This window comes from Dromiciops gliroides, chromosome 2, assembly GCF_019393635.1.
Source record: "Dromiciops gliroides isolate mDroGli1 chromosome 2, mDroGli1.pri, whole genome shotgun sequence".
Classification (NCBI taxonomy): domain Eukaryota; kingdom Metazoa; phylum Chordata; class Mammalia; order Microbiotheria; family Microbiotheriidae; genus Dromiciops; species Dromiciops gliroides.
This window is the reverse complement of record NC_057862.1, coordinates 520310094-520335745: the sequence shown is the minus strand read 5'-3', so window position 1 is coordinate 520335745 and position 25652 is coordinate 520310094. Positions and strand designations below refer to the sequence as shown.

At 37.1% G+C, this 25652-nt stretch overlaps 1 protein-coding gene across 1 annotated transcript in view; it reads left to right on the top strand.

Moving 5' to 3' along the window:
- ANTXR1 (ANTXR cell adhesion molecule 1) overlaps positions 1-25652 on the top strand; it is a 309785-nt gene that overhangs the window by 104894 nt on the left and 179239 nt on the right. Inside the window, exon 10 of the mRNA XM_043987300.1 lies at positions 11946-12044. Within this exon, the coding sequence (XP_043843235.1) occupies positions 11946-12044 (99 nt within the window). The remainder of the gene's footprint in view (positions 1-11945; positions 12045-25652) is intronic.

Sequence of the window (25652 nt, the reverse complement as noted above, 5' to 3'; positions counted from 1 at the left end):
CCCCCTCCCCCGCCAAGTCCTAGCGATATATCTTAATGTTGGAACTTCAGGCACTTGGTAGAGGGTGAAGCAGTTTTTTTGAGACCGGATGCCTTCTCAGAGCTCCTTAGACTTTTACTGACTGTCCCTTAATGTAAAACTAGCCCTGGTGACAGCTACTGTTGCATATTTAAGCACACCTTTACCATTGTCCTTTGGCACATTATCTTGCCTCCTTACACTGCAGACATGCTTTCAAGTTCATAATCCAACAGTTTGCAGATTCCTCTTTGGTAACCAACAGAACCTATTTGTTGTTAATTTGAGCTCTTATTCTACTTCTAGCATTGCCTTGCAGAGAAAAGCCATTTTATCTACTCTCCAGGAAATTTCTTCCTTTTCCTGGTGCATCATTTCCTCTGGCTCACAGCCAGCAAAGCCCAAACTTTAATAGCTTAGAACTTACTAGGTAAGTGTTCAGGAAGAATGCCAAACTATGCAAGAAAATGAATGAAATCAAGACTGAAACCTACCATCTGCTTTCCATTTGGGAACTTGGTTCTTCAGATATAAAGGCAAACTAAAATTAGCTCCTCACATGTTCTTTTTAACAATAGTCCTGTTAGTCACTTGTTGAATTTCCTGTTCTTTGTAATAAGTCTAAGTGATTAGCACAAATAGAAGTTTGATACTTTCTCTACCCAGTGGGAACTTAGGTACATAAATCACAGCTATTCAGTTGTTTCCCAATCATGGAAAGTTGGTTTTTATTTTTATTGTTCTTCATGGTTCTCAAATCTGCTGATCTGAATTAACCATTTTCTTCTTTGTATCTCCCAGTGCTTTCATTTTTGCTAGTTATCTGAGGGTGGAGAGGGGGAGGTGGTAATAAGGCTTGGAAGAATAAAGCCAATGCCCAGGTTGGAAAAATTCTTCAGGGTTAAATCATGTCAGGTAGTAAGGGAAGTCATTGTGCAATGGAGAAAACATTGAAACTGAAGTCAAAAGACATGTGCTCAAATTTCAGCTCTCTCACTTGCTGTCTGTGTAAGTCTAAAGAAGTCATTTTCCATCACTGGACTACATTTTCCTCATTTGTACACTTGAGATGGTTGGAATAGGTGATTGCCTAATTAAGTTGCTACTCCTGCTCCTGTGACTCTATAATTATTTATAGTCAGTCAACAAACATTTTAAGCAGCTTCTATATGCCAGGCATTATGTTAAGCATTCAATATTTCCAATTCTGTGGTACCACATGTTTTGTTAGTATCTGATTTGGCCAGTCTACATTGACACTGACAATTATAATTTTATATGTGAAATACATTCCTTGGACTACCATGACATATGGAAAATGTACCCCTTAACACAATGGCTCTCAGTACTTGCTTTGATATACTTCAAGAATCTGGTATTTCATTGGGGTGGGTGTTTCCCCTCTTGATGTACATTCCAATACCTTCATTGCTTAGTAGACAACTTAATGATCTAGTTTGGCGAAAAATCATCACTTAGTGGTCTTTTTTTGTGGTGATTGGCCTTTCCCTACTTAGTTGGACTGGTCCCTTCTGTTCAACCCAGGCTGTATTCAAAGCCTTTCCAGCTTAGAAGGATCTACTAGAGCTTGAAATTCACTTGTCTAAAACCTCAAGAACCCAAGATCACCTCCATACCATGATAAAGCATCAAAACTGAATTATCAGTGAAAGATATTTTTGTGGATAAACTTATTTTCAAATCTGTTTTTTTTTTAAGTAAATTGTTTGGGCAGAGGAAAGACATTAAACTCACAGAGCTCCTGATACAATTACCCCAAAAACAGCAATAAAAGAACCCCTGGACCAGAAAAAACCACAAAAATACAGGTTGAGATTATTTTCCAGCCATAGACAGATTAAAGGGGCCCGTGCTGGGCTGCAAGTAAAGTCCAACCCCACGATTGTGCCAACAGAGACCCCAGGCACATTGTACCAGAGGGACTTACCCCATGCCTCTGAATCAGCTGCAGCACTAGTGTCTTCTGGAACTGAGCTTGCATTTGGGTGAGAGGGCTGAATGGTTAGCCAGGGGGGAATGTGCAGGGGTGTCAGTGGGACCTAGGGAGGAATTTGGCTGTCCCACCCTAGTGGGGAACCAGGAAGAAATCCTGAGCAGTGAGAAGCCCAGGCAGGGAAGGGGCGTAGGCTCATCAAAGCTAAGAACCACAGCACAGAAAGCTCTGTTGGTTGGGTTAATTAGTAAATTGGCTTGAGATTATCTTCCGACCAGAGAACAGGCCAAACAAGAGAAAAACCTGACCTCCCTAAAACCAAAACACCTGGGACTCTTTGAAGCTTGGGACAGTAGTATAGCCTAGAAGCAGGGCCCTACAGTGGGGAGTTAAAAGTCAAGTAAAAGATGGAAAGATGAGCAAGCAAAGAAAGTTGAGAACTATAGAAAGTTTCTTCAGCAACAAGAATGATCAAGGTGAACCCTCAGAAGAGGATAACATCCTCAGGGCCCCTACATCCAAAGCTTCCAAGAAAAATATGAATTGGTCTCAGGCAATGGAAGTACTCAAAAGGGACTTTGAAGAGAAAGTAGGAGAGATAGAAGGAAGATTTAGAGAGGTAGAGGAAAGAATAGAAAGAGAAATGAGAGCAATGCAGGAGAGTCATGAGAAAAAAGACAACAGCTTGAAAAGCCAAATGGAAAAGGAGATACAAAAGATCTCTGAAGAAAATTATTGCCTAAGAATTAGGATTGAACAAATGGAAGCTAGTGAATTTATGAGAAATCAAGACACAGTAAAGCAAATACAATTGAATGAAAAAAACAGAGGGCAATGTGCAATATCTCCTTGGAAAAACAGATGATCTGGAAAATAAATCCAGGAGAGATAATTTGAAAAGCATTGGACTACCTGAAAACCGTGACCAAAATAACAGTTTAGATAACATCTTCCAAGAGATTGTCAGGGAAAATTGCCCTGATGTTCTTGAAGCAGAAGGTAAAATAGAAATTGAAAGAATCCACCGATCACCTCCTGATCCCAAAAGGAAAACCTCCAGGAATATTATAGCCAAATTCCCAAACTCCCAAATCAAGGAGAAAATATTGCAAGCAGCTAGAAAAAAAGGAATTCAAATACTGTGGAGCTCCAATAAGGATAAAACAAGATCTAGCAGCATCTACATTAAAGGACCAAAGGGCATAGAATATAATATTCCAGAGGGCAAAGGAACTGGGACTACAGCCAAGAATCATTTACCCAGCAAAACTGACTATAATCTTTCAGAGGAAAAATGGGACTTCAATGAAAAAGAGGACTTTCAGGCATTTGTGATGAAAAGACCTGAACTGAATAGAAAATTTGACTTTCAAATACAAGACCCTGAAGAATCATAAAAAGGTAAACAGGAAAAAGAAATCATGAGGGACATTAAATGGTTAAACTGTTTACATTCATACATGAGAAAATAATACTTCCAACTCATAAGAACTTTCTCAGTAAGGAATACACAGAAGACACAACTGAATATGAAAGAATGGTATCTGTAAAGCATTTATTTTTTGTGTACCCTTGTTCTTTTGTGGGGCAAACAGGATGGGTTGTCTTATGTCTGGGGCCGGATTTGGGCTCTGGGCCTCCTGGGCCCAGGGCTGGTGCTTTGTCCACTGTGCCACCTAACTAACCCATGATGACATCTTTAAAATAGGGTTATAGGGTAGGAGGAATATACTGGGGGAGGGGGAAGGGGAGAGATGGACTGGGGAGAGGTAGCTCACATGAAGGAAACAAGAAAAAAGCTTATGGAGGGGAGATAACAAGGGGGAAGGAGTGGGGGAATGAGTGAACCTTAATATCATCAGAATTGGCTCAAAGAGGGAATAACATACATACTCAAGTGGGTATAGTAATATCTTTCTGCCCTGAGGAAAAGTCGGAGGGGAAGGAAATAAGGGTGGGGGGAGGAGAAGAGGGGAAGGAGGGAAGGGAAGTTTGGGGGAGGGAACTGTAAAAAGCAAAATACTTTCAAGGAAAGTGAAGATGTTCTGCATAACAGCACACATATGACATATATTGAATTGCTTGATTTCTATGGGAGAGTTGAGGAGGGAGGAAGAAAAATTTAGAACACAGAATTAGCTCAAAGACTTTAACCTCATCAGAGTGGACTCAAGGAGGGAATAACATACACACCCAATTGGGAGGAGTAGTCTATTTAACCCTACAGGAAAGTAGGAAGGGAAGAGGATAAGGAGGGAAGGGTGAATGAAGAGAGGGTAGAGCGGAGGAGGGGGTAGTCAGTAGCAAAACACTTTAGAGGAAGAATAGGGCAAAATAAGATAGAAAATAGAGTAAATATCAGTAGAAGGTAATAGGATGGAGGGAAATAGGTATGATGATTGACTACAATGGCAAAACGTATGGTACCTACTCTGCTGGGCTATTGTGAAGAAAATTCTTTGTCGAGTTTAAGATACTATATAAAAGTTATGATGAACAGGATACTATCAGAAAAACCTGGAAAGACCCACATGAACTGAAGCATAGAGAAATGTACTATATACAAAATAACAGCAATAGTGTAAGATGATCTGCTGGGAAGCATGTGGTTATTTACAGCAAGGCAATGATCCAATATAACTCTGAAGGACTTATGAAAATTGCAATCCATCTACAGAGAAAGAACTTATGGTATCTAAAAACAAACTGAAACACATTTATTTTGACAATTCCTTAATCTGAAGTTTTGTTTTTATCTGTTTTCTCTCACAACCCAGCTAATGTGGAGATGTTTTACATGACTACTCATGTATAACTTATATTGAATTGCTTGAGTTCTTGGGGTGGAGGGTGGGAAGGAAGGGAGGAAGAGAAGTTAGAACACAAGGTTTTTAAAAAATTGATGTCAAAATTTGCTTTTACATGTAGTTTGGAAAATAAAATTCTAAACAGAAAAAAATAAAAAATAAAAAGAAGAGGGAAAAAATTGTTTTTAAGGGAACTTTTTTTTAACAAGACCATCCTATATAGGTCACTCAAAATGCTTTTTAAATTTTTTTCATTTTCATTTTGTTTTACAAATGTAGGCTGCAAGGTGGTGCAATAGAAAGCACACTGGACTTGAAGTCAGTAAGGACCTGAGTTCGAATCTGAACCCAAACATGACCCTGGCCAAATCAATTAACCTCTTCCCACCTCAGTCTCTTTATCAGTAAAATGTGAATAGTAATAGTGCCCCTCTCCCAGGTTGTTGTGGAGATTGAATGAAATAATATTTGTAAAAGTACTTTGCAAACCTGCAAACACCATATAAATGCTATGTATTATTATTAGTAAGTATTGTTACATTTCCAAGAGAAGAGAGGGTAAGATTATTTTGATCCACCACTATCAGAATTTTACATTTCCTATATAAAAGATATCTCCACTCCCTATCAAGGTAATTCATTAAGTCATTGAACATTTATTAAGTGCTTATTGCGTGTTCTGACTACAGTAGCGTGCCATAGAAGTAAGCGTTTCTTGTATAAATATAAAGAATAGAAAGAAGTATAAGGCGTGAGCCCTACTCCCCAAAAGTTTTAAGTATCGCTGAAAATAAGACAGTGACAAACAGGAGGATGGTGATTGTTACGATATAGAAATTTCGAGTTGAGCTCAGAGGATTCCAGGGTAATTTTTGAGATAGTAATTAAATTCTTCTCTTGCGTGCCTTCCCAAATCCTTCAAGAGCAACAATGCAGTTACTCTTTAATTGGGTTGAAGGGCTACCATATCTATTTTCAAGGGGAAGGAAGTTCTCTAGTAGATCTATTCTCCAACCATGCTTGATATTCTAATCAATGATATAGGATTAATACACCTCTGGAAAGCTGGAAATGACCTTGGACAAAAACAAAGTATGTAATGACAAGAAGCCTTTCCCAGACCTACTTAAGCTTAAAGCCTGCCTTCTGAGATTAGTCCCAATTTATCATATGCATATGAATAGGCATATAAGTATGTATGTATATTTGTGTATGTGTGTGTGTGCGTTATAGAAGGTCTTCTTGCAGATTAAGATGATAGTTTATCAGAGTACTATAGGGAGGATTCCTGCTCCAGACAATGGTTAAGTTAGATGATTTCACTGATACCTTCTAGTTTTCATGTATTTCAATCAATTAATCAATCAACAAATATTTATTATTGCCTGCTATGTGCTAAGCACCATGCTCAGTACTAGGATACAAAAAAAGGCAACAGACAGTCCCAGCCCTCAAGAACCTTACAATCTAATTTTGAACCCGATATTCTCTTCTTTCTGCCCACCCTGCCCCCCATCTCTACCTGCTGCATTAGAGCCAAGTAAATATCAGGATAGAACTATACTCCTACATGTATTTGGAAAGATAACTTGCCACCCTGATCAATGTTCAGGTAGTAGATCTGTCATTTTATTGGTAAAGAGAACTCCTATATAAAGAAACTCACTCTCCCAATTCAAGTCAGCACCTTCTAAGCAACTTACAATCATAAAGAGCTTGCCCTGAGTTGGTGCAGTGGAAGAAAGCACTGGCCCTGGATTCAGGGAAGTCCTGAGTTCAAATCCAGCCTCAGACACTTGATACTTACTAGCTGTGTGGCCCCAGACAAGTCATTTAACTCTCATTGCTTTCCCCCCCCCCCCAAAAAAAAAGCTGCCTAGGGTTTTGAAAAGAGGTCTTTTTGGCTTCAAGGTCAGTTTTCTATCAACTGATGCCAAATAAATATGGCTCCTTTGTCCCATTTTCACTTGCCTGTCTATGACTCAATTTAAGTATTAATATAAGGTCCTGAAATATGATCAGGGCTGCCAGAACAGATGCTTCTCTTTTGGTCTTCTTGAAACCCAAAGATATGACTATTAATGCCAGAGCAGAAAGGAAGGACTTCTGTTTCTGCCTTCATCCATCTTATTATGCAGTATTTGTATAGACATCTTCTGATCCAGGAATTTAAGATGCTAAGATTTTCCATAGTTTCAACATAACAGGGTTCTTCTATACTCTGTCCTCCATAAGTCACCAAGACAAGACACAGCCAAAAGGAGAGTAGGCTACTTTATAGGATGTTCTGCAGTTGATCTGATAAGGCTGGAACATGGTGTTATTAAATAGAGCTTGGAGCTCAGCCTGAATTCCAAGATGAGTGTGTTCTCATAGTCTAGTGCCCTGGTCTTTGGGGAAATGAGATAAATGGTCTGATCAGAGACCAGTGGGGGAAAAGAATCTTTGAATCAGCAAAAACAACACATGCAATCTGAATTTTAAAAGGTAGATTGCAAGCTTAGCAAAAGAAACCAGTTCTTTCTCCAACATGTGGCTATTATGTATCTCTGGTATTCAAAATGGAGATCAAAACATATTATGCCTATTTTAACTAAATAGACATATGCGGAAATAATGTGGAAATTTGTGAGGTTAGTTTGAAAAAAAAAACAACCTAGTTTTAGAGTTAAAAGACCTGGGGTTTAAATCCCAAAACTGATATGTAGAACACTGCCTAGTTCGTTGATTCTTTGATTCCCTATCAGTTTGAAGAGGAAGGTTATAGCTAAGCTCTTTTTGTGATGTTTTTATGTGTGTTTTTGGGGGGTTGGGGTGGGGGTATTACATTTAAAGGTTTTGTTGATGCATGTTATATTTGTATACCACAGACATTTTCTTATGACACTGCTAATACCCCAACTCTCCCTTGTTGCAAAAGGAAATTGTTAAACAAGATAAAACAATATAAAAAGCTGATCTGACAAAATGAAACATCAGGTTTCCCTGCCTTCTGGTGTTTTTTTGTTTTGTTCTATTTACATAATTTTAGTCATGGTATATTGGTCTCCTAGTTCTTCCTTTTTTAACCTATGTAAGTTCATGTACATCTTCCTTCCCATGGTTCTCTGAATTGCTCATATGTCTCTTATGGTACAGTAATATTTCATCATATTTGTTCAGTCATTCCCCCAATCTATGAGTACTTCCTTTCTATCCATTTTTTTTGCTACCACAAACATTTTGCTTTAGTAATCAAATCATATTTCTACTTTTACTACAAAGTTGGAGCAAAAATAAAGGTACTTGTAACCACTTATTATTTTTTTTATTGAATAGAATTTTATTTTCCAAAATATATGTAAAAACAAATTTTAACATCAATTTTTTTAAAAATTGTGTTCCAACTTCTCTTCCTCCTCCATTCCTACCCCCACCCACTAGGGTTGAGGTGGAGGAGAAATAGACTGGGGGAGGGGGAAGGGGAGAGATGGTCTGGGGAGAGGTTATTCACATGAAAGAAACAAAAAAGCTTATTCAGGGGAGGGGAAGAGGGGGAAGGAATTGGGGAGTGAGTGAACCTTAATATCATCAGAATTGACTCAAAGAAACAGCTTATTATTAAAAACTTAAAGTTACCCAGGGAGGTGGTACAGTGGATAAAGCCCAGGCCTGGGGTCAGGACAACTAATCTTCTTGAGTTCAAATCTGGCCTCAAACACTTAACTAGCTGTGTGACCCTGGGCAAGTCACTTAATCCTGCTTGTCTCAGTTCTTCATCTGTCAAATGAGACAGAGAAGGAAATGACAAGCCACTCCTGTATTTTTGCCAAGAAAACCCCAAATGGAATCACAAAGAGTTGGCCCTGACTGAAATTACTCAACAGCAACAACAACAGGCAAAAATAAAAGTAGTTTTATCAGTCTATTTTCAAAAAAACTTAGGGACTATCCCAGAAAGTCCTTACATTAGCCACAACAGAATAGAACAGATTCTTTTTTAGAACTGCAAAAGTACTTAGAAATCATCCAACACAGTCCACTGTTGTAAAGTTAAGGATATAGGGCCAGAAAGGCTGTGAATTGTCCAAGGACACACAGCTGAGTCAGAATTAGAAGCAAGGTTTTTTGATAAGCTTACTTCTTTTTTTTCCAGTATACCAAGCTGTATGTTCTCAAAAACTTAATTTTCATGTAAATAATGAAACTGAGAAAAAACAGTAAATATAGATAAATGACTGGCTACATTTTGCCAGAAAACTTGGGCTAATATTCCTATACAGAAACATCAATTAGTAAATGCAATAACAGACTTAGTATGTGGCCTTACCTGCTATATGAAGGGAAATTAGTCTCAGATCTTTGTCATAGTCACTAAATAGAGAATGGCTACCTTGTCTCAGGTTTTGTGCATGGGAGGTTTGATTTCCTTGGCTAATATGGAAACATATTTTATTGATTGTGGTACACATTCCTCCTGGGGAGGCTAGCATTTCATCTAGTACCCACCAATTCTGGATGGCAGTGTGGGCTATGCTGTTAGTCTTGGCCTGAAAACTACCAATTGCTCCAGGTATGAGATTTGCTACTTCTAAGCAATGACAGATATGTTAACTACAGTCTCTTTCAACTCAGCCACCCCTATTCATGGGAATAATGATCTAACCACATCATGTGACTGAGTGTTTCCATAGATCCCAAAGCTATTGAATTCAATTAAGGGGTAAGGAAGATAGGGGGTTGGACAAGTGAAAACTAATGACCCTATGAGACATCAATGAATGATTTCTCCATGAGAAATCAAAGAAACAATGAAAGTCAAAAGAATGGAAAAAATAGCTGTGAAATATCTCACTGAAAAAACAACTGACCTAAAAATAGATTGAAGAGAGATTTAATTTAAGAATTATACTACATGAAAACCATGATTAAAAAGAAGCCTAGACATAATATTTCAAGAAATACTTATTTGGGAAGAATGCCTTGAAATCCTGGAAACCAGAGGGTAAAATAAAAATTGGAGGAATCCACCAATCACCTCCTGAAAGAGATACCAAAATGAAAATTCCCAAGAACATTATGGGCAAATTCCAGAGCTCCCAGGTTAAGGAGAAAATATTGCAAGCAGCCAAAAAGAAACAATTCAAATATAGTGGAACCAAAATCAGGCTCACACAAGATTTAGGAGTTTCCACTTTAAAGGATGAAGCTTGGCATATGATATTCCAGAAGGCAAAGGAGCTAGGAATACAACCAAGAATAACCAACATAGCAAAACTGAGTATAATCCTTAAGGGGAAAATGGATAGTTAATGAAATAGAGGACTTCCAAGCATTCCTGATGAGAAAAGCAGAGCTGAATAGAACTTTTGATTTTCAAATAAGTCCTTCAGAATTGTTTTGGATCATCTGATACTTGTGAGGTGGTATCTTCGAGTTGTTTTAATTTGTATTTCTCTAATCAATAGTGATTTGGAGCATTTTTATATGACTAAAGAAAGCTTTTGTTCATCTAAAAATTACCTGTTCATATCTTCTGACTTTATCAATTGGGGAATGACTCATATTCTTATAAATTTGACTCAGTTCTCTATGTATTTGAGAAACCAGGTCTTTATCAGAAAAAACTTCCTGTAATTTTTCCCTCAGTTTCCTTTTTTTCTAATCTTGGCTGCATTGGTTTTCTTTGTGCAACACCTTTTTAAAATTTATGTATTTAGTATTTCTGATCTTCCATATTTGGTTGTGAGGCTTTTATACCCCAATTTGTGGTCAAGGTACCATGTATTGTGTAAAGGTACCAAGGTACCATGTATTGTGTAAAGGTACCATGTATAGTCGAGAAAAATGTATACTCCTTTCTGTTCCCATTCACTCTTCTCTAGAGGTCTATCATATCTAACTTTTCTAAAATTCTATTCATCTCCTTAACTTCCTTCTTGTTTATTTTAAGGTGAGATTTATCTTGTCTGAGAGAGGAAAATTGAAATCCCCCAATAGTATAAAAAATCCTATCTAATTCCAGAGAAAGAACTGCTGGAGTCTGAATGTAGATTGAAATATGCTTATTTGTTTCAAGCTTGTTTGACTTTATTGTTCTTGGTTTGCTGTTCTGTGTTTTTTTAATGTTTTAATTTAAAAAAAAAAAAAACAAGGCAATGAGGGTTAAGTGACATGCCCAGGGTCACACAGCTAGTAAGTGTCAAGTGTCTGAGGCTGGATTTGAACTCAGGTCCTCCTGAATCCAGGGCCAGTTCCCTATCCACTGTACCACCTAGCTGCACCCTCAGTGTTTTCTTTTGCAACATGGCTAATATAGAAATATGTTGCTTGCCTTCTCAAGGAGGAGGCACGGGAAGAATAGAGGGAGAAAATTTAAAACTCAAAACTTTAAAAAAATGATTATTAATTTTTTTACATGTAATTGATAAAAAATAAAATATAAGAGATGGAAAAACAATAAAACTGAGGTGTATTTCATTTATGATTAGTAAGAAATGGTTCCACCCTAAGGGCCACCAGGTCTAGTTTTATTGCCCCCAAAGCATCAGCTGCCAGAATTTTAAAATATTTAATACTGGTGTTAAGTCTATGAGAAGAGTTTCCTCTAATTTATGCCTTACTCCAGGGGTTGCTATACTCAAAATCTTTATGCAAGTGTTTCACTTTTAGAGAATGGAGGTGGTTTATAACTTTATTTTCTGTACTGTTAAATTTCTACTACTCTATAGCCTTGATGATTTATTGCTATCTCTGTAGTCAGGGCTTATGATACTTTCCAACTTTATAGTCTGAGTTAGTGGAAGAGCAAAGCCATTTCCTATAATATCTACAATGGAAATCCACTGAAAGTTTAGTCAATAGGTTACCTGAGGCTGAGGCAAGTGATTTCACCATCGAGGTCACACACAAAAAAGTCAGGGATAGGATTTAAAGCCAGGTCATCCTGACTCCAAATGCAACACTGCCAGACCATACATAGCCTAGCTACATGAAAGATTAAAGGTCACCCAAGGGGATTACAGTATTTGTTTCCTAACCCAAAATAACTTTTTGATTATTTTGGCAAAGTTATAGGACAGATGGAAGAAAAATCTGGCATTCTTTGATGCATCTCAAGGCAATATGCCAATGGAGGTTAATTCTTCTGACATTCAATAACTCAGCTTTAATGATATTCATTTCAGAATCATTTCAAGTGGTTGTGAGAGGAAATGGATTTCGTCATGCTCGCAATGTGGACAGAGTTCTCTGCAGCTTCAAGATCAACGGCTCCATCACACTCAGTAAGTCATGTAGCCATGTCTCAGTTTCCATTAGAATTTCTTCTGAAAGGAATACATTATTTTCTCCCCATACCTAAACACAGACAGATTAATAGCCTTTCCAGAAGCAATTATTTCTCTGCTATGGCTTAATTTGAGTCATAGACCTACCAATATCAAGAAGTGTTTCGTCTAGTGAGTTGGATCTTAGAGAAATTTAAGTTTCCTCATTTCATTGCATAATTTAACACAACATTGATTGAATGCCTTACTGTAATCACAAGCTCTGTGTTAGCACTGAGACACAAAGATGATGGAGACAACAGTCCCTACTCTCACAGAACTTAAACACAGTGTACAAACCCATAAGTATGATACAAAGAGATCCAGGTCAAGTGCTCTGTGAACAATGATGGAGAATCCCCTGTCAGCCAAGGAGATCATGGAAGACAAAAATATTGAGACTCTTGAAAGGTGTTTTTGAAAAATAAGTGAGTTAGTTAGCTTGCTGTTTCTGAATATACTTGAAAGCTTAGCTGTTGAGCGGATGTATGCAGGCTTCTAAAAATATGCCTATTTTCTACTTGAGCTCTCAGATGGAATTTGTTTCTCTTAGCCAAAAAATTCTCAGTGTGGTACACACTTCATACATATTAGAATTTTTTTTAATTTCATGTCCTATCAGTTTAAAAAATTGAGCATATACCCCTAATGTATGTTTATTTATAGATTACGTACTCATACAACTATATTAATAATTTATTATAAAACACACAAAATAGACATTTTAAAGGATCAAGTAAAGATGAAATAATATTTGATCTTAGTAGGGAACCATTAGAGTTTATTCTGTAACGGAGTGACATGGTTGGAAAAAATTTTAGAAAAATCATTTTGGCAACAGTATGGTGGATAGATCAGAGAGAGGAATGAGTTAAGGCCAATAAATGAATTAGTATTTTTATTGCAATAGTCCAGACAAGAAGTGATGAGAAACTGAATTAGGATAGTAACTATGTGAGAGGAGAGAAGATAAATGTGAGGTATATGGAAGAAGAAATGACAAAAATTGGCCTATTGAATATGGAGGGAGAGAAATCACCAAGTGAGAGTATAGAGAGAAAAGAGGTCTAGATGGAGGTTTGGGATAAATTCACAGCTAAAGAATATGATATAGATAATGGTCCAACAAAGGAGATCAAGAAGACACTTCTCAAAAAAACCAAGGGAGCAAGAGAACCAAGCAAGGCACCTTGGAAAAGAGAGACTAAGGGTCCCAGAGGAGAGGCTGGTTAATACTGTGTCAAATGCTGCAGTGGGATTAGGAGGATTGAGAAAAGGCCACTGGGAAAAAAGAGAAAAGGCCATTGGATTTGGTAATTAAGAGATCTTTGATGACATATGAGGAGACCATTTTCAATTGAGTGAGGAGTCAAGGGTAATAAAGAAGTTCAGAATCTGGGAAACTTGAAGTTTGTTGGTACCCTTGTTGGAAATATGGAAGTTCAGAAAATAAGTTGGTTTAGAAAAAAGTTAATATAACTACAAACCAACCAGAACTACTCATCCTATGCTACTTAATCTTTCCTAATGAAAAATGAAAAGTCTGAAGGAAGGACTTAATGACCAGCCACAGAGACACCATTGAAGGGTGCCTATAGCAGTCATTATTAGGGATCAGGATATGGAAGGCTTATGGAAGGATATGTTGTACCTGTGAAGCTGCTTCACGTGTCAGTGATAGGTTAGATTATAACCGCCTTGAAAGTCCCTCATCCAGTAGTCACCAATAGTGGAAGGAGATGCACTCGGAGAGCATGGAGTGGCAATGTAGTTGTGTTGGAGATAAACACACAAATAGCTGGATTGGAAGATCAGAGTAGGATGTTACTCATCTTCCCATCCACCAATCCACTGACCACACACCCTTTGATTTCATTCCATGAACTCCCAGAATGCTCTGCCTCCTACTTTGGAGACCACTGGATTAAGATTCATAAAGATAAAAACCATTGCCTATACATTATGTAACAGGTGAAACCTCAACATTGGCATACAAGGCTTTCTTAGCAAGCATGTTCTTAATTTAAATAAATTTATGATGATTCAGAGCCATCTAGGGAATTGTAAATAAGGCTTGCTATAGGAAATTACATGCCAAGGATCCATGGTTATTCACAGCTGACATCCATCAGAAAGACAATTATCAATTCAGTATCTATAGAGGTGAGGAGCTAGATGTTACAGTAAATAAAGTGCTGGTCTTGTAGTCAGGAAGAACTGAGTTAAAATTCTGCCTCAGACACAAGCTGTGTGACCCTGGACAAGTCGCTTAACCCTTTTTACCTCAGTTTCCTCATCTGTAAAATGAACTAGAGAAGGAAATGACAAACCAAACCCCAAATGGGGTCACAAGGAGTTGGACATGACTGAAATGATTAAACAATGAACAAAATCTGTAGAAGTAAAACAAATAGTATTAAATCTTGAATTTGTGATTTTTTAAACTTTTCAGAACATTTTAAACATGTATTATATTTTTTACTTCTGTAGATATTATTGAAAGCTGAGAAAAGCCTGTAGTGAGAGGCAGCTTTTTGAGGTAGACAAAACAATGAATTTCAAGTGGTGGATTTGACTTTTATCTCAGCCATTTACTTTGTAACTTTGGAAAAGTCATGTTTTCTCTAAGGACATCAGTTTTTTGTTAATAAAATGATGGAATGATCTCTAAGTCTTTCTAGCTCTAAAACCTTTTTATTCATCTTATATTACATAGGTCATTAATGATGTAGCTGGCAGTAGAAACAAAGTCACTTGTATTTGCCAACAGTGCCAGTCCATGACTTTTTTTGTTACCTCTTAGAACCCAAAACATTGAAAATGTTTTTAATAGTTTCTGAGTATTTATCTTTGAAGGCGTTAAAGTAACTAATTCAATTTGTTAGATGGTGGAGGACAAATAAAGACTTCAGTTGGTAGCTGATATTCTAAGTGCATTTATAAACTTCAGACCTGAGCATTTCTAATTCCTAAGTAGAAATCACACTCTTCTAAACATGGGGAAGGATCTGGCTCATTGTAAAAGGGTAAGGAGTTAGATGACACCTACTATGGATTTATTGGAAACAGAAGATTCATCTAAGTTCTCTTTCTTTCTGTGGCAAGCTTTAAGTTGCTGGATATATCCCACCAGTCTTAAATAATGGAAGGAGGCACTGTGGAGTGAGCAGCATCTCCTCCACCTCATCTACCATCCAAAACTACTCCCCCTAAACTCGGAGTAAATCAATAGTCTCCCTTGCATCTTCTTTGCAAAAAATTACAGAATGCATTTTTTTGTGTGTGTGGTGAGGCAGTTGGGGTTAAGTGACATGCACAGGGTCACACAGCTAGTAAGTGTTAAGTGTCTGAGGACGGATTTGAACTCAGGTACTCCTGAATCCAGGGCCGGTGCTCTATCCACTGCGCCATCTAGCTGCCCCTGATAGACTCCTTCTTAAAAAGATAGTGCCTTTTGCATTCTGAACATTTAAAATAGTTGACTATATATGTAATGGTTTCCTTACATGCACTCTGAATTTTACCGCTCTCTTTCCCTGTACATATTATCAAAAATATGCTTGATCACGGAAACACTCAGAAAAATTTCTGGATCTCTGGAAATGCTTGAAAATGTACCAGCTGTAATTTCTATGAAAATATCAGTATTATGAAGACAGGCCTTATGGTTGAAAAGGGTTCGCACTATAGAGACATTTATTAAGTAGAGCTACAATGTGTAGGATGTTGCGTTGGCTAAGTGTTGGAGTATTTCTCTCTTTGTTTAAATCTCTGCTTTTAGATAGTCGTCTAATTTACAGATTCATCTTCTAAGGGATATGTGTATATCTGTTTTATCAGATTTGGAAAAGAGACAACCAGGGATTTGAATCCTCATCCTGTTACTTACTAGCTAAGTGACCTCAAGCAAGTCACTTCCTCTCTCTTAGTCTCGGTTTCCTCATCTGTAAAATGAGCATAGTCATACCTACGTTCCTAGAATGTTATGAGCATCAAAATACGGAGTGCTTTATAAGCCGGTAAAGTGCACATGCCTGTCAACAATTTTTTTCTTTTTCATTCTTATCTCACCCCCATCCATCTTGGAAAGCAATGTGTTCTAGTGGAAAGAAGGCTGCAGGCAGTAGACCTGAGTTGAAATCCCAGCCATACCTTTAATACCTGTTTGACCCTAATCAAGTCACCCTCTTTGACTTCTATTTAATAAGGATATTTCTTGTTCTACCTACTTCACAAGGAAGTTGTGAAAATGTTATAAAACTTAAGATGTTATAGAATATAACAATGCATTTTATTATATTTCCAAGAATATGAGCTATGTTGTTTTCATAATTATTTTTTTCCAGATTACAAGTGTAAGATTCAATACCTTGTCTTATCCTTTTGTATGCATGTATTCTTCAATATAAAGTCCAATAGACCTCTTTTCCTATGAGGAAGGTAGGATTTGGCCTCTAATTTTTCAGTGATAGACAAGTAATTCATAGCGGGTATATAGAATGAATCAAATATAATAAGCACATACAATTTTAAATATAGCTTATATTAATTTATACTAACTATAAGGAAATTCCCAAGATCTTTTATATTGTATTGAATAATATATTGCTTGGAATAAATGAACTAACCATTTCCTATGGGTTTGGAAATATTTTGTCTTACAGAATACTGTCATTATAACAAGTTGCATTTTTCAGAATTGTCCTCATTTTTTAGCTTAAGATGATCTGGAATATAAAAGCCTTATGAATATGTGAAATAATGTTTTAATGACTTTTAATGCAATTTTTTCATGAGACTATGCCAGGGAAATAATTCACATTCTTTCTTTCTCTCCTAAACTTCCATAGTTTTGGGAGAGACTCAGTTTTAATTTATAACCCAGTTGCACTTCCTCAACAAAACTGAAACCTGGGGCAACAGGGCGATTTATTTTCAATACAGCTGTTCCTCATAAAACACATCATATAGTTTGACTTACAACTCTGAATTCAGGGTATGTTTATTAAAAAATGTTTTGGCTGTCAACACTGGGGAATACTTTGAGTTGGAGAAGAAAGGACTGGCTGTTATTTCTTTTTCCAGGCTGTATTTAACAGGACTTCCTTCTTACTGCCTCATTATGCCATGGAAGTGACCTTGGGTTCTCCAAGCCAATTCAGGAGAGCAAAATCTAGTAATACTACGAAGCTAGGAAAATACCAAGTGTAGGGAGGCATATAGTACCATATGCATCAAGTTAGACCAGCCTAACTTAGTACAGGCAGGGAGGTTTATTACCTCGTGTCTAGTCATGCAGTAATGATTTTTTTCTAGTCAAAAGAACTCATGAGATCGATCTATTAAAGTAAGGAATGCCTGCACTGCTAAACACATGATTCCTTGAAGTACAGATTAATATGCACAACTATATGTTTGTCTATGCTCCTTTCGTTCAATAGTCTTAAGTTCCTGTTGTCTACTGAGACAAAGTATACCTTCCTTCAAGGTGTTTATAAGTCTAGTTCAGTAGACAAAGTATACTCATGGAAAGTTATAAACCCAAGAATATGTGAATGATTTGCATGATGACTTTATATTTTTTTTCTAAATTTTTTTTTTTTGGTGAGGCAATTGGTATTAAGTGACTTGCCCAGGGTCACACAGCTAGTTAAGTGTCAAGTGTCTGAGGCCAAATTTTAACTCGGGTCCTCCTGACTCCAGGGCCAGTGCTTTATCCACTGTGCCACCTAGCTGTCCCTAACTATATATATTTAAAAGGAAAAGCAAGTCGTGCATAATAGATTTTCAGTTCCATGTTTTTAAATATTATATTATGTTATGGAAATGTTTGTTTTATTCTATAAGTAAAAAAAGGCATTAAACACTGTCATAGAAATATATAATCAAGAAGAAGCTCATTTAGTACAAGTCTGAAACCATCTTAGGGCAATTGGAGACAATTTGCATTGGGAGATACCTGAGCATCTTCAAGCAGGGAAGCTGGTAGTGCCACAGAGGAAAACCTGAGTTCATATCTGACCTCAAATATTTACTAGCTTTCTGACTCTGGGCACGTCACTTAACCTCTGATTGCCTCAGTTTCCTCAACTATAAAATGGGGGTATTAATAGCATCCACTTTGCAGGGTTGTTATGATGATCAGATGAAATAATATTTGTAAAGGGCTTAGCACAATGCATGGCACTTAGTAGAATTGTATAAACACTTAATTCCTTTCCCTTCTTTTCCCTCTCTTCTATATGATCACTTAGGAAGTGACAAAGGAGGCACTTAGAAACAACTTGGAAATTTAGTAGTGTTCACAGTTCCTCCAGCATTTACAAAGCAAACTGATTTGTTCTCTCTGGCAGGGAAGTCATCTCTCGTCCTCATTTTCCTTACTTGCAAAACAAGTTAATTGGAATAGAAGATTAAGGAGCAGTAAGTAGTATCTGTGATCTGGAGATACAGACATATTGAGGGAGTGGTTTGATCATTCTGAATTCCTTTCCCCACCACCTTCAACCCAAATCTCAGATATTAGATTCCTGCCAGTAGATAGATATTCAACTCAAAGTCCCCCTGCCTAAGCAGACCTTGTCTATGGAGCAACATAAACCTGGTCCTTGGATCCTGAATTGCCCCACTCTGAAGAAAGGGAAAAAATTTTTTAAGTTCTAGCTTAGCAAATCACAGCTGGCAGTCTTTAGTTAAAATTTAGCACTTATTCTGACCTCAAGGCAACACACTGAGAAAGGCAAAAACTTGGCTTAGAAAATGTTCTGTGAGTTTACAAATGTCAGGAGTTGAAGGTAATGTTTTTGTGTGTGGATTCATCTAAAATAAAATAAAACTTTGCTAGAATTTTGGATCGACTCTGGTTTGATTTTCTTTAGTTATCAGAAGTGACTAGGGCAGCTAGGTGGCACCGGCCCTGGATTCAGGAGTACCTGAGTTCAAATCTAGCCTCACACACTTGACACTTACTAGCTGTGTGACCCTGGGCATGTCACTTAAACCCCATTGCCCCACCAAAAAAAAAAAAAAAAGAAGTGACCATTGGCTTAAAGTAGAGCTAATTTTCCAAATACTCAAATGAACCTATTGTTATTAATTTGAGAGTTCCTCATCAAAGATTAAAATCACTTCTCATTCATATCTTCCTATCCTATGTGACACTTGTCCTTGAATGTCCCCCCATAATGAGAACATAAAGTGGACCACAAGGTTTCACCCAATATGCTGGAGGCTTTCTATGCTGTTTGTTGACATTGTATGGCCACAGTTAACAGCAGGATCAAATATTGGGTCCAAGAGATATTATAGAAGTAGAATTGATGGACTTGGGGATTGTTTGGCTATGAGAGGTAAGAGAAAAGGAAGCATCAACAATGCCACCAAGGTTTCAAAAATGGAAGAGTGGATGAAAAAAAAAATTTTTTTTCTATAGCAACTCAAGATATCACCTACAATGGGATGGACGCTTTGCAGTAAGCATCAGTGAAGGGAGTGCCCATAATGATAAAATCATGAATGTGTAGTGCATCAAAGTATGAGTATGTGTAGGTGTGTGTTGGGGTTTTTGCTTTGTTTTGCTTTTTACAAGCCCAGCCTTGTTACTTTCTAGTTATGCCTCAGAATCATGGGATCATCCATTTGGAACCTGGAAGAGGCCTTAAAGATGATCTAGCCCAACCCTTCCATCTGTCTCTTTACAAAAGGAGGAAATTATAGTGTGTTTTTCATTACAACATTAGCAAAGCATTCATTTTTCTTATTTACCAGCCATTTAATAGGGTTTTTTTTTTTCAGTTAAAAAATGTGCCAGTGTCTCTTTTTTAGAATTCCAACTTCTCCACAAATGGATTTCCAGTTGAAAACAGATCTTTTCTTGGATCGTGATTCTAAGTCTAGAGTAAGGAAAAAGTGTAGCCAGAACAAACACAGATCACTATTTGCTAAGTTATGTGAAGATTTCTAAAGTATTTTCTCAGCCAGAACTAGGCTTATCCTAGAGACTGAAGAACTCTAATAAGTTTCTATCTATTAAAATGCTAAAATTCAATATGTGATTTTGGCTAAATCTAGGGATTTAAAGAGGAGCTCTATTCCTTTCTGAAGCTCTTTACCTATAAGCTGTCTGCTCTTTGCTTAAGGAGCAGGGAGCAGTTGTTGTGCTCTGCAGATATCTACAGATAAAGACGTATTAAGGAAGCATCTCGTCCATTCGGAACGTCTCCCCATGTATTCTATATGTCAAATTCCTGCTAGCAAATGTTCAACTGTAAGTCATTCTGCCTAAGTGGAGTTTGTTTATGTGGGTAGAATAGATTGGTTCCTGGTCCTCGGATCCTGAATTTCTTTACTAAAGAAAGAAGAAAAGCTTAAGAAAAAGATCTAGTCTAGTAAAACACAGCTGGCAGTTTTCATGTTAAATTCAGCACTCATTCTGACCTCAAGGCAACAAATTGACAAAAGGCTAATTCTTGGCTTAGAAGATGATTTGTGAAATGTCAACAGTTGGAAGTACTTTTTCAGTGGATTTCACCCAAAGTAAAATGAAATTCTGCTAGAATTTTGGGTGCCATTGCCCTTCTTCAGTTTTCTTCTATTGTCTAGAGATAACCCATTGACTTAAAAGTGGAGCTGAGTACCCAAGGGAATAGTGGTTATCCAGAAAACAATGTGGTGTCATGGGAAAGAGAACTGGATTTGGAATGAGATGATAGGGTTGAAGCTCAACCACTTACTAGCTGTGTAACCTTGAGCAGGTCACCTCATCTCTTTCTGGCTGCATCTCCTTATGTATAAATGAGAACATTGTACTAAACAAGCTCTAAGATCCATTCTGTCTCCAAATTCTATGACCCTATGGTTCTAAACCTGGCTTTGTCAGTAATATAATATGGAGCCTTGGGCAAGTCACCTAACCTTATTATGTCTTTGTTTTTCTCATCTAGAGATTAAACATAATAATACCTTCCCTACTTACTCTATGGCAATGTTATAAGAATCAAATAAGAAAGTTGGCAAAAGTAGTTGGGAAATGGAACTGTATAGAAAATACAAATTCTTGTTGCATATCAAGCAAAGTTTTGCTCTTAGAAACAGTTTTGGAATTTATTGACCGGTGTCTCTAATGTCCTCTTCTTCTGATGCCTTATCATGGGGTTCAGGTAACCTTGAGTCTCAAAAGCTAGAGCAGTAAAAGATGAGCTCCACCAAATCCTCTCAAGCTGGAAGGGTTTCAGTATAGATCCACAAAAGGACTGTGTGTTGTGCAAGGTCCAGACAGGCTAAGTGTAGAAAGGATCAACCCCACAATGGGGATTCCCTATGCTTCATCAACATAGGGAACTCCCAGTGTGAAAACTCTTTCTACCAATATAGATTTTCAACTCACCTGTATTATAGTTTTAGAGTGCTTGTGGCACAGAGAGGTTTAGTGTCTTGCCCATAATCATACAGCTTGCTTGGGTCAAAAGTAACACTTTTGTTACTTTTTAGACTTGGGTCTTCCTGACTTAAAGGTTGATCCTTTCTTTGCTATGCCACCCTGACAGAATGTTAGACTGGCAGAAAAATAAAATGCATGGGCTTTCTTCTCACTTATCTTCAGTTTACTTATTATAAAATAAAAGAGTTGGATTCCATTATTCCCTAAAGTTTAAATACTATGGTTCTTATTTTTATCTTTAGTGCTATATTTTCAGTCAGGTTGAGTTCTAGGTTACATAACAAAATAACTAAAATATACTCTGCCTAAGTCATGATGACTCTCAGTTACTTTTTCCTGGGTCTCCCCATTAGAGCACCCCCATCCATCACCCAAGGAAAAACTCATGCTTCGAACCTTACAATGACCTTCCCATAGAAACTTGAAGTCAGCAAGACTTCAGTGGCATTTCTGTTTTAAAATAGATTCATTTGAACTGTGATGTTAATTTATGACAGTGGTATATCTTAATTTAACTTTTAACTGTTGCCTTCAGTGGTATCTCATAATGGAGAAGTGGAGATTTTAAAAGCTAAAGGGGAGGGTAGCTAGGTGGCACAGTGGATAAAGCACTGGCCCTGGATTCAGGAGGACCTGAATTCCAATCCAGCCTCAGATACTTAACACTTACTAGCTGTGTGACCCTGGGCAAGTCACTTAACCCTCATTGCCCCCCCCCCCCACACACACACACAAAGATAAAGGGAAGGACTTTTTGAAAGACTAACAAAATAATTACTTTGTTACATAATATTATATATACAATTATATAATTGTTATATAATAACAACTATTAGCCAACAAGACCAAAGATTGAAGGGAAGGAGGAACCAACATCTAAATTTTAAAAAGAGAGAGAGAGAGAGAATGGAGAATTCACAACAAATGTAGAAGAAATAAAGCAAAAGTATTATACCCATTTATATGCCAATAAAACCAAAACTTTAAACAATGAAAATTCAAGAAAATATCTGCAAAACATAAAATAATCTAGCAAAATAGGACAGAAAATCTAAACAATTTAATCTTAGAAGGGAGAAATAGGTGAGTTATAAATAAATTCACAAAGAAAAAAGTTTGCTCCTGGATCTAATACATTTACAAGAGAATTCTATCAAACATTCATAGAACAAACAGTCTCTATGCTTAACTGTTTTTAAAACTTAACCATTTTTTAAAATAAAGAAAGAAGAAACCCTACTGAACTCTTCCTGTGATATAAATAGGGTCTTATTCAAAGCATAGAGGATTAAAGCAAAGAGAACTACATATTACTATCACTCAAATATTGAATTGAATTTTAAAGGAAAACACTGGAAAAGCAACATATCAAAACAACAACAGGGGCAGCTAGGTGGCACAGTGGATAGAGCACCAGCCCTGGAGTCAGGAGTACCTGAGTTCAAGTCTGGCCTCAGACACTTAACACTTACTAGCTGTGTGACTCTGGGCAAGTCACTTAACCCCAATTGCCTCACTAAAAACAACAACAACAACAACAACAACCATTCAGTACAACCAAGTTGGAGTTATGTCATAAATGCAAGGATAGTTTAACCCCAGGAATTTTGTTAGCATAATCAAATCAATAATGAAAATAATAAAATCAAATGATTATATTAAAATATGTAGAGGGCAGCTAGGTGGCACAGTAGATAGAGCACCGGCCCTAGATTCAGGAGGACCTGAGTTCAAATCCAGTCTCAGACACTTGACACTTACTAGCTGTGTAACCCCGAGCAAGTCATTTAATCCTCATTGCCCTGAAAAAAAAGATGTAGAAAAAATCCTTTGACAAAATTCAGCACTAATTTATGTCTAAAATAATAATTGATATTTAGGTGGTACCTTGCAAAGTGATTTAAGTACATTTTTCTTGCCTTTATACTCACAGCAACACTGTTAGGTGAGTACTAAAGGAATTCTTATCCCCTTTTTACAGATGGGGAAGTTGAGGCACAGAGAGGTTAAATGGTTAATGTTGTATTCCAGTTGCCAGTGTCCAAATCATCAATGTGGAATACCTAATCTGTGTCTTTGTCTTAACGGTTTGACAGTACATGGTGGGTACATCCATAATCCAGTTATAGAAAATTTCAAATAAATGTGCACCATTTCTCCAAAAGTAAAATTCCTTTCCCCTTGATAACCATCCATTCAATTATGCCATTGATAAAGTCAGTCAATAAGTATTTGTTAAGTTCCTACAATGTGCCATGCACTGTGCCAAGTGCTGAGGATACAAAGAAAGGCAAAAGACAGTCCCTGCCCTCATGGAGCTTACAGTCTAATGGGGGAGACAACATACAAACAGATATACAAAGCAAGCAATATAGGATAACTAGGAGATAACCAACAGAGGGAAGGTATTGAAATTAAGAGGGTTTGGGGAAGGCTTTCTGTAGAAGGTGGGATTTTAGCTGAGACTTAAAGGAAGCCAGAGACATGAGTAGTCAGAGTGGAGGAGGGAGAGGGCAAGACTGATTTTTGTCTGGCATTTATTAAATGTTTGTTGCTTGCTTGATTTTCATTGATGATAGTGGCAAAAAAACAAAGACAAAATAGTTTAACTGTGGCCTGGCTTTTCTCTCATAATTATAAATGACATTGATATAAATGACACTGGGTCTTCCTGACTTAAAGGAGTGCCACCTTGATAGAATGTTAGACTGGCAAAAAATAAAATGTATAGACTTCCTTCTCACTTGTCTTCAGTTTACCTATCATAAAATGATAGGAGTTGGATTCCATGATTCCTTAAAGTTTGAATACTGTGATTCTTATTTCTGACCACAAATCAGTTATTCCTTTCTGTTACAGTTGTTGTGGGAGGTGGGAGCCCTAACATAGTAGAATATATTATATATAACATATTACATATAACATTAAAATTTTAATTTTATTTATATTATATCATCTAATCCTTATAAAAGCCCTATGAATTAGGTACTCCAGATGTGATTGCCCCCATTTTAAAGATGAGAAAACAGGCTCCAAGAAATTAAGTGATTTGCTCCATATTACACAACTTAGAAGCTCTAGAGGTGGCATTAAGACTCAGTGTCTCACGATTCCAGATCTAATACTCTTTCCATTGTAATGCTGCTTCTCTAAGACACATCCTTAATCACCAGTCTCCAAACTAGTTCCTATTTTGGATATAATATAAAAATACTTATGTAATCCCAAGGAGAATGGGGCTTAGATTCAGAGGAAAAAGAGAATGAGAATTTATTCTGTCCTTAAAGTGGACCATTCATTGCCCCTACTATCCAACACAAATAGCACAGTAGAAATGTAAACTTTGGGAGGGGCCCAAATAAGGTGTCAGTTTTGTTTGTTTTTAAGACTTTTAGAAAGTTCACCAAATAAGTGGGGGAAATTTCTCACCCTTTCTTTTGGCCAAAAGCCAATATTTCTATAAAGAATGGGCTGCCTGATGTCTTCAAAATATTTAAATTCTTGTATTTCCCATTACTATTAGTGTTTAAATTGGGCAGGAAATCATAGGCCAGCATTTAACCTAAATTGAACTAGTCTATACTGAGAACTTCCTACTTTGCCAATTATGAAGCGGATATTTTAAGAAAAATATAGACTTGGAAAATCACACATTTACAGTTTATAGGACCGTGAGCTGAGCTCTCCAACCAGCAGATAACCAAACACCTGATGGTAGATTTTAAAGACTGATTTTCCTTCTTAGCAACAGGAAGAGATAAAAGTGAATATCTCTAAGTTTCCTTCCAACTTTAAATCTTCTGAGTCTATGGAGTCTCAGCTGATGAGACCTTGAACCCCATTCCCACCACTTCCACCCCATCTAAAAAGTCCTCTCCTGCAACCAGTTCCCAGCTATACCAGAGGATTTTATTGTCAACATCTAGTGTAGTTTTATCTAAAAGAACCAAGAGTAGGAGCCAAGAAACTTAGATTCTACAGTAGTCGGTCAGTAAATAAACATTTATTAAGTGCCTAATATGTGCCAGGCACTGTGCTAAGTGCTGGTACCCATAGTACTAGTTCTTCTACTATGTAGCTAAATATCCATGGGCAAATCAGGAGATTTCTCTGTCCCTTATTACTCC